This window comes from Dasypus novemcinctus, chromosome 30 (genome assembly GCF_030445035.2).
Source record: "Dasypus novemcinctus isolate mDasNov1 chromosome 30, mDasNov1.1.hap2, whole genome shotgun sequence".
NCBI lineage: Eukaryota > Metazoa > Chordata > Mammalia > Cingulata > Dasypodidae > Dasypus > Dasypus novemcinctus.
The window spans coordinates 44,600,292-44,613,801 of record NC_080702.1 but is presented as its reverse complement, the minus strand read 5'-3'; the positions used below and the strand labels follow the sequence as shown (position 1 = coordinate 44,613,801).

General features: G+C 39.1%; 1 protein-coding gene across 1 annotated transcript; it reads left to right on the top strand.

Moving 5' to 3' along the window:
* Window positions 1–8,619: 8,619 nt before the first annotated feature.
* On the top strand, window positions 8,620–11,088 carry LOC131276730 (uncharacterized). Its single transcript, XM_058290277.1, has 2 exons — window positions 8,620–8,748; window positions 9,841–11,088. Exons 1-2 carry the CDS (start codon window positions 8,713–8,715, stop codon window positions 11,014–11,016), a joined length of 1,212 nt encoding a protein of 403 aa, XP_058146260.1. The 5' UTR covers window positions 8,620–8,712; the 3' UTR covers window positions 11,017–11,088.
* Window positions 11,089–13,510: the final 2,422 nt, after the last annotated feature.

Sequence of the window (13,510 nt, the reverse complement as noted above, 5' to 3'; positions counted from 1 at the left end):
ACTCCTTTTCCACCACATGTAAAATGGTAAAGGGTATAATTTCTTCAAAATGTATTCTTTAATTTTAAAAACCATCTGCTCATTGCATAAAACAAAAAACTAAACAGAAAAATAAAATGACCAATTTTAAATGGGTTTAGGCTACTGATCCATTTCTATTTCTGGAACACAAACTTTGCTTTAGTTTAGGATAAAAGGGGTAAAGCATTTTGATCAGAAGTGTTCCCATTATCATCAGCCTTTTGGAAAGTATAAACCATCAATTGGCCTCTTCATTTATTAGCATTTAAAGAGCAGAGTCTGGAAGAAACAAGAGATATGATTATTGAGATTCCCATGAGAAACACAGAATTTATTAATCACAGTCATATGATTACATTATGCTCATGAACGGAAAGGATTGCAGCATCTATTTTTGATGTGTGGGCAAGGCTTGTGAGTATACAAAGGTTGACAGTCTTTGACTGGAGGTCATTACTAATTTAATAAGCAGTCTTCAAAGTTCTTGCAGATACAAAGGAATCTGAAGTTATATGTATAATATACAGCATGAGCAAAATACTTAATTCCACTCACTTTGAAACCTAAAGGACAGTTATTAAAATATTATGGTGCAGATTAAAATTTAAGTTTAAAATACAGGATCAAAAGAATCTTACCTTTTCCCTCAGTGCTATTAAGAATCAGCTTTTTGAATAGAGAGGCTCAATGTCCAATGTCATGTTCTTTCTCTCTGGAGAGCCAGATTAGAGCTAATCAAAAGTGACTAGAGAAACAGCTCTTGGTATTTTTCTTCAAGGGGGAAGTTTTTTATTACCTCTTAGTATATAATGTAACTGAAGTCACAAAGTAGAAAATACAAATCAAATATGACTATGGCAAATTTTGGAGAAGCAGGTGTGGTGTGAGACAAGGCAAAATTTACATTGATGATACTCTTAGCACTCTGAAAAACTATACCCTTTAAGGACAACAGACACTTGAAACCTGAGCAAATACAGAAACTCACAATTTCACCTCTACCCTTGACTACTTGTGATTTTAAAAAGGCATCAATTACCATATGACCCAGCAATCCCACATCTTGGTATATACTGAAAAGAAATGAAAGCAGAGCCTGGAACACATCTTTGTAAACCAATGTCCCTAGCAGTATTATTCACAATAGCTGCAAGGTGGAAGGAATCCAAGTGTCCATCAACAAATGAATGGATAAACAAAATGAAATATTAGTCAACCATAAAAGGAATGAAGTTTTGATACATGCTACAACATGGATGAAGCTTGAAGACATCAGGCTGAGTGAAATAAGCCAGAAACAAAAATGACAAATATTGCATTGATCTCACTTATGTGAATTATCTAATAAACAAATTTCTGAGAGAAAGATAGGAGATTACAAATTAACCAGAGGCCAAGAGCGGGGAGGTGAGAGGTGACTTATTGCTTAATGAGGGCAGTATTTGTTTGAAGTGATGAAAAAGAGTAATGGATATTGGCTATGGCAGCACAATAGTGGTAATGTAATTAATAACACTGAATTGAAAGTGTTAAATGGACAATGTTCTGGATGTCATATTTTAGGTGAGAAAAGAACTGGTACAAAGGAAAGTGCTCTAGATAGTAGAGGGAGTTGAGAAATGATGGCCTAGAAGGAATTGTTGAAAGAATTTAAGACATTTAACCTTAAGAGAAAACCTAGAAGGGTAAGAATCTTGGATTTCAAACTCAAAGGCATAAAGACTGAAGTAGGCCAGAAGGGCAGTCCTAAGAAAAAAAGAGGTAAATTGTTGCCATGTGGACCCAGTATTTCTGGATATTTGGATTTTATAAGAGGAGGCAGAAAGCAAGGTTTCATGTGAACTTCTCCTTAATTTTTAAAAAATAAACCCCTATCATCTATATCTTTTTAAGATTTATTTTATTTCTCCCCACTCCCTTGTTGTTTCTCACTTCCTGTGTCTGTTTGTCTTCCTTGTTTCTTTAGGAGGCACTGGGAACTGAACCCAGGACCTCTGATGTAGGAGGGAGGTGACTAATCACTTGTACCACCTCCACTCCCTGCTTTGTTGTGTCTCTCATTCTGTTTTTCCTCCCCACATCTCTTGTTGCATCATCTCATTGTGCCAGCTTACCACACCTGCCCATCACATGAGCTAGTTGTCTTCTTTAGGAGACACAAGGAACCTTCTGCTCCTTGCTTTTGTTGTGCCTCTCAGAATGTTTTTTTCCCTCCTTCTTGTGTTTCTTATTGTGTCAGCTTGCTGCACCTGCCTGTTGTGACAGCTTGCTATTTTCTTTAGGAGGTACTGGGATCCAAACCACTGACCTCCCATATGACAGGCAGGAGCCCAGTGGCCTGAGGCACATCTGTTTCCCTTCTCCTTATTTTTAATTATCAACACTCTCTCTTTTTATAAAAATCACTTGGTGGTCCAAGGTATATCTGCAGATCTTGTCTGGATATTGTGTGTCTTTTGGTTTATGCTAGTAAACAGAAAATTATGGCTTATGTGTCAAATCAAGCCTGCCACATATTTTCTATGGCCTGATAGCTAAAGATAATTTTTATATTTTATTACTGGTTGAAAAAATCAAAAGAAGATTAATATTCCATGGCACATGCACATTATATGTAATTTAAATTTCAGTGTAGAAAATGTCCATGCTTATTCATTTGCATATTGTCTATGGCTGTTTTGGTGATACAAAAGCAAATTAAGTAGCTGCAACTTAGACTGTATTTGACTTTCTCATCAGGCTCAGCACATTACAACTTGCATTGACACAGTTATAAGTTGACACATTTCAAAACACATATGATCATACTACAATGCTTTAGTTTTTAAATTATCAATGCATATTTACCATTTCAAAACAATTGAAGAAGAGAAAATAGGCTTTGAATGTGTGGTAGATTGAATATCCCAAAGGTATCCATATCCTAAACCCTGAAACCTGTGAAATTATCACTAATTTTTTTTGGCAAAAGCAACTTTGCAGTTATGCCTAAATTAAGGATCTTGAGATGTGGAGTAAATCCTGGGTTATCCTAGTGGTTTCAGTGTAATCACAAAGGTCCTTCTAAGAAGGATGCACAGAGAAGTCAGATGTAGAGAGAAGGCAATGTAATGAGAGAAGCAGAGATTGCAAAGATGCAGGGAACTGCCAAGAAATGCCAGCAGCCTCTAGAAGCTGGAAGAGGCAAGGAATAGATTAATCCCTGGAGACTCCAGAAGGAACTGCCCTGTTGACACCTTGATTTTAGCCCCATAGGACTCCTTTCAGGCTTTGAACCTCCAGCACTATAAGAGGATAAATTTGTGTTGTTTTAAGCCACTTAACTCAAGATAATTTGTTACATTAGCAATAGAAAGCTAATATGGAATGTCACACATTTAATTAACAATGGGATGTGAATTATTTTATTATTAAATCCATATCATTGTGTTGATGATGAAGTGACAGTATGGCTGTGATAAAAGAATATGTCATATATGGACCTTGCCAAAATGAACACTCATCAAAATATCTCAACAAACCGGAAAATACTGATCAGGAAAATTAGAAAGTGTTTTTTTAATCTCATCTCAGCAGAAATTCTTCACAAAAATAGAAAATGGACACACAACCAAAGTAAACTTTCAGATGGCTCATTTGTTAAATAAGCAAGAAAAACCGTTGATTTATGATGAGCTAATTGGATCATGTTTGATTGAATACTTATGTGAAGAGTTGAGGACATTTGTAACAACATCAATTGCCTATTAAAATAAAGACAAACAACTTTGAGAGTATTTCCTTGGGTGAGTTGAGAGATGCCACCTATACTGCTCAGTTGTTTATTTAAGGGCCAATAAAGAATTTGAAGTATGTCAAGAATTAGCCCCTACAAATACTCTGTGGAACATTTACAGGCAGAATAATTTCAAAGAATTTAAGAAAACACTAATTCATTACTACCTGAAGTGGAACCTGCTAAGATGTGTAATAAGTAAAAGTAGTAAAAATACATGTCAAACAGAAATAGATTTGGTTGGACAAATTTACAATGCTTGTGAAAAAGTAAAATGTATAAAGTCTATGTTTATTCATTATATTATTAGCAGGTAGTTTATATAAAACATTTGAATCTATAATGTGTTCTTGAACTGGTAGTGTAAGTAGTGAACTTCATTTACTCTTCTGAAATAATCATGATTTTTTTCTGAATTTTTATATGCAGTAGAAGCTGAATGTCCTGATTTGCCCTACCACACAGAAGTATTATGGCTTCCCAATGATACAGTTTCTTTAGATTGAGTTCAGTACGGAGATTGAAATTTTTCTGAATGAGAATCAACTTCAACCATTTTTATGAAACACTGCATGTTTTTTTTTAATTAGCTTTTGCTACAGGTTTAATAATAATTCTTAGTTAATTAAACCTAAATTTACAAGGCAAAATAGTGCTTTTGTGTGAAATTATCCTCTGGTAAAGTCATTTTGAAAACAATTAAAATTGCTTAAATCACAAGTAATGTTAAACTGCTTTCTATACTTCCTAGACTCTTAAAAGTGAAAATAAGAAGTGAGAAATCCAATCTCACAAAAATTTGTGCATATGTTCCAAGATGATACTATAGTCCCGAAGCATTTTTCAGATCTCAATACAAGTGCTTCCACCTAATCTTCAATTGGAGGTGACTAATCTGTATGGTAAAGACATGCTAAAAAGCAAATGTCAATAAAAGAATCTAATAGCCTTCCAAATGATGTAGATCCTGAGTTAAACCAACTGCTTATGACCTGGTATCAGTACTTAGCAGTGCCTATTGGTCTGAAAAGACATTTTCAAAGATAAAGTACATCAAATCTCATTACAGATCAGCATTAACAGATTAAAATTGCAATTGATTTGGATGATAAGGAATTCTAACTTTTAATCCAATTAAGTGAAATCTTATCTGCCAAAGAGAAAATAATCCCTTTCTCCTCATTAGTAGACTTGTATTAAAAGTAAATAATTATTATTATAATTTCAATTTTTTTCAGTAAAAATTTTTGGCATTTGCTTTCCCTTTTGTTATACAACTTTCCTAAATTTTGCCTCCTATTTCACAAATACTGAGCAAAATAGTTTTTATATGTCTCTTTACAGAAAATCTATTGACACTTGCTCTAGTTGTTTTTTTCCAACACCTGACTTGAACTGCCTATGTCTATCTTGATTCGTGTGGATGGAAAGTATGTGCAGGAGTGAGGGGAGCTCCCAAAGTACAAACTGAAGATGTTTCTGGAAGCAGAAAATCTTCTGGTAGGCAAACAAAAATGAACACTCATCCACTGAATACCAGTAGTTCATCTACCTTCAAACCAGCCTCAGAGTAATTATTTCCCTTCCAGAGGAGTCCTTATCTAGAATCACTGATCAGACCTCTACACTCATAAGTGGCCAATTCCAAGCAGTAGAGAGCCAATAGACATTTGAAACTGTAAATCAGAGGAAGATAAGGTAAAGTACACCACCAGTCTAAGTACACTCCCAGGTCTTTGAAGTATTCCTGAAGCCTCACCACTGGTACCTCCTCAGGTGTTAGGACTGTCTTGCACCACTTCTCCAATTGCCAATTCCCTTTTGATTCTCTCTGGCATCCAGAGGCTCATCTCCCCAGGCCCCTGGCAAACTAGAATGGGCAGAGAATTAGCACTACTGGTAATCACCTTCTGCAGACGATTCCTCTAGTAGCATGACTCTGATACACATGGGTCAAACTGCCCCCCAGATCCCCAGTAGTCCCCAGATCCAGAAGAATGACTTGCTAACATGCACTTCATAGCTACCTCCCTTCTCTGTCTCACTTTCCTGATCATCTTTTGCTTCCTGGAGTCAATTACTCCCGAAATCTTGTCTCAGGGTCTACAACCTAGAAGCCAGGGTTGTAAATATTTCCTGCAAAATACCTATCTTGTACCAAAGCATTAAAAATAGGACTGGGAGAGGTTGCATAATCTCTTGGTCCAGAAGTCCCCTTTTAGCATGATTTCAATTAAAATTAAAAACAATATACACTTATATAATTGGAAGATATAAATAGTATGAAGGGAAAAATATTAAAACTGAAAATCCACACTCTCTTCTCTTCGCAGTTAAGGCTATTAATTATCTTATGATTCTTCTTACAGAAAGAATAAATGGAGAGAGAGAAAAAACAAATAAACAAAAAAATAAAGAGGGAAGTCTCACTAGTTTTTGAGGAAAGTCAGTTACTAAATGGAACCAAATATGTTTCTTAAAACTTGTACCAAAAAAAAGTTTGATTTTTTAATATCTTCCAATAATATAACCTGTAATTTTACAGGTATATTTAAGTGACAAATGTGGTACTGGTTACTACATATGCTCAGTTAACTGAACAGGAAAAATACAATAAAATCTTTGCTAATTGAGAATGGTGATTGTCACTGAAAGTCTTGCCATATCTTTGAAGAGAATATTTTTATCTCCAGGGAAGACAACATTTTAAAAAATGAGTCTAATACAACTCATGTATATGAGTTTACCAGTCACTATTTTCAATGCTTATTGAGCCATGCATTTAAAAGTTATACATTGTTCCTTTGATTTTTAAAATTTCCTTTTTTTACAATTCTCTTTGATTTTAGTGATACTACATTTATGGAAGGAATGAAGTAAAGACCTAATGTTTTGTATAAATAGGTTCAGCAGCTTTTCAAGTGGGCCACAGATTAATGGGCAGTAACAGTTCATACACAAAAAAGCCACACAGTATTTTTAGAAGAGAGGTGGTCACACAGGAAAGGAGGAGACACAGCACTTCTCATAGGAGCTTCCATTGGTGTTTGGAGCCTTGAATTATGCCCAGCAACTCCAGGTGATTTATTCTCACAACAGAATCTGCTAGATCTGCAAAGTTTGGTTAATACCATGCCACGGTTTTTTTGACTTGATATTTTTATAATCCCTTCAGAAAAATGCACATGCACACACATGCAACTAGGCATTTCCGTGAATGGAAATACATAGAAATACTGAGTTTCCTTGTATAAATTCCAGGTCATCAGGTCTATATTATCACTTGTGGGAGAAACAGAGGCAAGTGCCCAGTTATTCCTGGACAAACATCTCAGATTCCCATTTCCCTTCATTCTGGAAATCCATCTCTTTGGCTACGCACTTGTCTTATCAGATTATGTTGACTGCAGCTTTCTTCCCAGTTATCTGAAAAACCTCCTGTATTGATTTGCATGCCCCAAATTCCCATTGGCATTTAGATCAATTTCTAGATTCTACTCTGTTTCCTTTAATTTTGTCTCTATCCTGGTATTATACCAAACTGATTTAACTGGTTGCTTTCTACTATGTTTTTCTCTCAGATGGGCTAATTTTCTCTCCTAATCCTTATTTTTCATGTATCTTCTTCATGTATTATCTTCCTACTTAAACTGATCTGGGTGCTCTGGGTCAAGTCTGACAGGAGAAAATCAGAGTTATTTCCATGCTTTGAAATCTTAATAATGAAGCTATCATTATTACGGCTATGCTATATGCATGCTGAAATGGGAGATAAATATCTATGTATGCATGTGTGAGTGAATATAGCTATTCAGGATTCATTGTTTTAAGAATTATTGAGAGGCCAATAGTATTTTGGTTAAAACTTAAAAAGTAGAAGTCAAAAATCAGAAATCTTTTCACAAAATAAGTAACATAGGTTAAATACTTTTTTTTAAAAAGTTAATATTTCGTTTATAATACTTCAGCTTCTCCTCAGCTGATCTCAAAATCCAGTGGGTTTAGGACAGGTTGGGGTCAAGACTTTCAAGAGCTTCTGGGAGAAGTTCTGGGGAGGATATGGGGGCCTGGAAGACAGGGACCAGCAAGGTGGGTGCTATGGCCTGAGAGGAGAGATAGGAGAGGCTTTCAGGCAGAATGCCCATAAAATGATTTTGCTGCACAAAAATTACAAAATCTGAACATATAAATTATTAAATTATTCTTCTAATTAAATTATTTGGCATGGGGGGGTCCTAGAATCTCTCTTAAACTTGTTGGGTGCCCTTATAGTATCTGTAATAGCATGTACATTGCCAATTCATGAGTGTATGTGGGTACATGTGTGTGTGTTTAATCAAAATGGAATAGTTTGGGTAAACTTGAAAGATAGCTGAATTTTATACCTGGATTCATACAAAACAAGCCAGAAAGGTGGCAAAGCTGGAGTTGAGGGCAGAGAAATACAGAAAGTGTAAAGTACTAAGAATTTGCAAAAAAATTATTGAGAAAGCATCAAATACTCTGGGTTATTGGTTTGATTGCATCAAAGCTGAAAGCACCAAGGAATAAAGCAGGAACAGTTCCTATCTGATATTGTACTGAGGTATACATATGCTTTTCTGTAACTGTGCAGTTGGCTGTGCTGTGGGGTCTTTAAGGTGGGAGGGGGCCAGAGGGGGCCCCTCCCCCCACTCTCTCTGAGTGTTCTGTGGCTCTGTGATGCGGGCCTGTATCTCCAGGCAGCGCAGGCTCAGCACTCAGTACTCAGTGCTGCCTGAGGCAGGTGTGCGCTCGGGAAGATGGAGACAGATCTCTACTTCCTGAGAAGCCATGGTGCCCCATGGACGAGCACAAGTACTTCCGCATGTGTGGTTGTATACAATGTGTTCTTACTGTGTGGGTTATTGCTCTTCCTACTTCTGTTCTTACTTCCGATGAATCCATTTGAGGAAGATGGAGACAGAGATGAGGTAATGGAATCCCAGATCCAACCCCCATCATAGATGGACTCTTGCTTTCTCTGCTTCTTCCACTTCACTAAATCATTTATGTTTCCACAGAGATGGACCCTCTAAGGAAAGATGAAAACCTTTCTTTAGGGAAACAGGGTGAGGCAGCAGAGAGGCTTCTATCCACACTCTTGTATCCTTGGGGATGGCAGAGGACACCAGGGTAAATTTCAAGTGCTGTGACTCAGGGTCCCTGGGCTGGGTTATTAAGAGAATATAGGAAATATTTGGGGGAGAAATGTCTCTTAATGTCAGCATCAAACAGCCGCTATGATAATTATTCATCATTCTCCTCCCCAAGTCTGGTGTCTCCGGGTGAAGCTGACCTGGAGAGTGAGACTGAGCCTTGGAAGGCCTCTGGTCAGATGTTAAGCACAAGCCTTGGAGCAGAATCTTACAAGGCCCCCCCAGGCACCTAAAGATTGGAGATTACACTGTCCTCAGCACAGAGCACTGACTGCAGTATCAATAGAGGATCATGTGCATAAAGTACTTCGAGATTTTCAAAGAAGGAAAAGTAGAAAACATTTTATCCCCTTTAAAAGAATAAAAAGAAAGGAACACAGTTCTTTGCATCCTAGGTAGAACGTCATATAGTTAATGAAAAAGGAAGTTTGGCTAAGAAATGACAGTATGAACTGGGTCCCAGCCCCTCATTATTTCTGGGTCAATTCAGAGTCAAGAGAAGGATGTCCTTAGCTGGGCCCACAATCTCAGGATATCACTCTTTCCCCCAAGTCTGCCATCCCATGAATCCCATGAATCACTTGCCTGCCATGCTCCACCACCTGCTCTTCCACTCCAATACCACATACACATCTTATACTGACTCAGTCTGACTTGCCTCCTTTTCTATTGAACACTGGCCCAGAGAGCTCAACTCCACAGTGTCCCTTTCAATTAGAGCCTTCTGTTCTAACAATATCAGGCCTGGAGGACTCAGACTTGCTCATTTCAGCCTTCTCCTGGATGCAGCTACCTGACAAGAGCTTGTCTTTTCCACCTTCCCACACTGTTCTCCATAAAGTGTGTCTTTCTCTTCATCTTTCACAGGCCTTACCCTGGGCATACTGTGAATGCTGTCATATGGCATCAAGTGGCTTCTTTGGCCTTCAGCATTTTCTTCAGGAGCCCCTTGATAGAACAAGGGGAGTGGATGTCCAGATGGTGCTGGAGAAAGAAAAGGAGGAAGTATTTCCAAGACAATGCAGATGGAAATGTGGACTCAATTCTGAAAAAACTGTAGATTTACCTGATATTCATGGGGACTGCCCAGGGCCCCCTCCCTTCCTGAGCACTGGCGATGAACCAGAACAGTTGTATGAGGAAACCATCAAGGCTGGAGAGACCATTGTTTCCAGACCCAAATCAGGAGATTCCCCATGGGCCAGTGATTTTGCAGATTCCCAGTCTATCAATGAATTGTTCAATATAAGGAATATATCACCTGGTGAATGCCCCACAATACTGAACCTAATCGGGGAGCAGGATGGAAGGAAGTCACCTCTGAAAGTTTATCCTGATAGTGAGCCAAAGCTCCAACTGGAGGGAGAGCCACTGAGCCAGTCTCCTCCTGGCTGTGCTACTGAAGGGTTCCCTAATTCACCTAGTTTGTCTTCTGAGGACTATGAGCCCTGGTTCCCAAATGTGTGTAGAGGAAACATGACCAATTCCCAGGTCCCCTATATCCACCTAGAGGAGAGTGGGAGCAACCTGGGCCTGCAGGAGCAAAGGGATTCTAAGGTTAAGATCTCTTGGATGGTCGAAGATGCCAGTTTAAACCTAAATACAGAAAAAGAGGACCCTAAGGATTTCCCATTGGAAAGATACCCAGAAAGAGAGTCAGGGTCAGGGTCCTCCCTTGGAATAGAGATGATGGACGACCCTTCTCAGGATGTGGGATCAACAGAGAGTGTGATGCCCCAGCTCTTGCCCCAAAAGGGACAGGGACATCAAGAAAGCAAACATCGGAAAAGGGTTAGCCGTGTGCTAGAGTGGATTTGTCTAGGGAGAAAAAGAAATAGCCACCAAGCAGCATTGAAATCAACTAGGTCAGTGTCAGTCTCCGAGCAACAGCGTCCAAGCCGTACTCCTACCATTCCACCCATGGAGTTGATGAATCCCATCAGGGCCCACCAGCATGTACCTAGAGTGCAAGGTCCCCGAGAACGCCATCATCACTTCCCCCTACTATGCTTTATGTCCTGTGTCTCCCCCACCGAATTATAAATCTTCTTCCCTGCCCCCAGCGACATACCACATTTTCTGTTCTAACTTAAAAAAAATTATTTAAAAATATATTTATTTGTTCAAATAAGAGTGTCGTGTCTGTCTCTGCCACATTTGGGTTGTGGTTTAGGGTATTCCAATAGCTTGAGCTTAAATAAAGTGGTAGTGTTAACACCTATTAGGTGCCTGTTTTGGCCTCTAAAAGAAGCCCGTGTTCATGGAGGGAATTTAATACTGACATTGCACATCCACTGCCACCAGGCAGTTCATTTTCATGTGCTCAGATATCTTACATTTAAAATATGTTTTCCTTACCTTTTCATTTTAAAAATTTCAAAAAGCATCCATTAAAATTTCTATGAATCTATAAAGTTCATAGAGATCCAATCCCAGTCCTGCCTCAGGAAGTTCCTCCCTATCCCTTTCTTGAGAAGGATGGGATGGATGGGGATACACAGGTTTACTATAAACAGAAATTGCCATCCAGGAAGATGGGAGACCTGCAGCATCACATATCTCCAATGTGAGAAAGGGAAGTCTGGGGCTGCCTCAGTGCTGAGTTCAGAAGGGTGGAAATAATCTATGTCTATCAATTTATTATGAGAAAAGAAGACACCTTCACCCAAGTCTCCTTTCTTTCCTGATGAAGATGGGGGACATGGGGCCTGCTTTCCACTTTTTTTGTTTATCCTTAATGAAATGGAGAAATTCCACTCCTTGTAATTCTTCTACCCCTGAACACACTTTAGAGCTATTGTATCTATGTGTGTATACGGGGAACAGCCAGGGAGTCTACTGTGGGACTTGTTTTCCTCTCAGCCCCAGTGAAAAGTTCAATGATTATGTAACCTCTCTCAAGCCCAGAGTCTGGGCAGGCAGGTCCATGAATGTTGATGACTGCACACACAGGTGTGGTGACCTTGGCTATTGACTGCTGGACACGGTAGCCCTAGGTGGTGGGTTTTTGGGGAAACACAGAGAAATTTCCTTTCTCTGTTCTTTTTTCCTCTAAATGAAAGGGTATATGATAGAAGGGAGTGGTTCAGAGGAATGAGCCTTTCAAATTGGGTTGATAAGAGGAGAGGCTATTTATAAGCTTCGGCAAGACATCTCTTCACATATTCAAGTGCTTCACAGGTTTGTTTATAGCCATATGATGAGAACTGGATTTGAAAGTGGAAATATGAAAACTGACCTCAGGTCTGGGTCAGGTGTCCCCACTGTCCCCTCAGCATAGGTTAACCCAGCTGTAGAGGAGTTCAGGGATGGGAACACTTCCTGAAACATTGTGGCTTTTATCATTTCACAAAATATATACTGTATTTAGTTGTGGGGGGGTGTGTATGATGTGCTCTGGGATGGATGGTGTAAAGTTGAAGAACAGACTATTAGCTTAAGGAAGTGAGTTTTAATTTAAATTTTAAAAAGTATTATTTTGGGGATGTGTAGGTGCAGATGTGACATATTAAAACACTGTATAGTGTGGACTTAGTAAGGGGTCTGCGGTTTTCCCCTGACTGGCAAAGTGGTCCATGGAACCCCTGGCTTAGGGGATGTTTGAACTGGGCAATGATATCACCCATTGGGTGTACTCTATCTGGAGGTGAATTCCATCCCTATGAAGTCTTTGCCAGGATATGGCTTGATGACTTTATTGCGGGTAAAGGAATTACTCAGTCATTCATACTGGAAATGTTCACATTGCCCAAGGAAAAATGTGGCAGAGTGAGGAAAATTGTGGGGATGGCGGAAATCGAGGAAAGAGAATGAAGAATCAAAAAGAGCATTGGGATGTTAGAAGGAGTAGGCAGGTCCCTAATCTCCTAATCAAGACTCTCTCCTTGTGATCTTGATGAGTACTGGGGAGTCATGACATATTTTCCCCAGGGCCACCCTCAGCTGATGTCCACATGTGGGTCCTGTAGCTTTTCCTCTGGGTACAGTGGTTCTGGGACCTTGGCACCAAAGCAGCCAGGTCTCCATCTGTTTCATCTCCATGTCACCTGTGCTAAAGACATTAAAAGGCCAATTGGAGTTGCTGCTGGCAGAGAAGTTATGAAAGGGGTGGGGACCACTAAAGAAGCAAATGTTTTGTGGGGAGGTCCCCATGAATGGTTTATGAAAGAAGCCACCAGAGCTCCCTAACATATAGTGCTAAATTTTATGCTGATAGTTTGGCAAATTAGAGGCAAATGGGGTACATCCTGGCTTCATCCCAATGCCTCCACATGTCCCAGCTCCTGAACCATAAGCCTAGAAAAGATGTTTTTTCTAATAATTGATTTTTATATTATTTTTTGTTTCTAAAGCCCCCATGGATCTAATCTAAGAAATCTAGAGGCTTCCCTCCTGCGTTTGTGACCCTGCCTTGGATTTCCTGTCTTTTACTCCAGACCCTCCTCTACTGGGGCCCTGTGTTATTTCCATTCCTAATTCCTTTACAAACTCTGGAGCTCGTTACTAATAACAAAAATTATGATCGACTCATTACTGT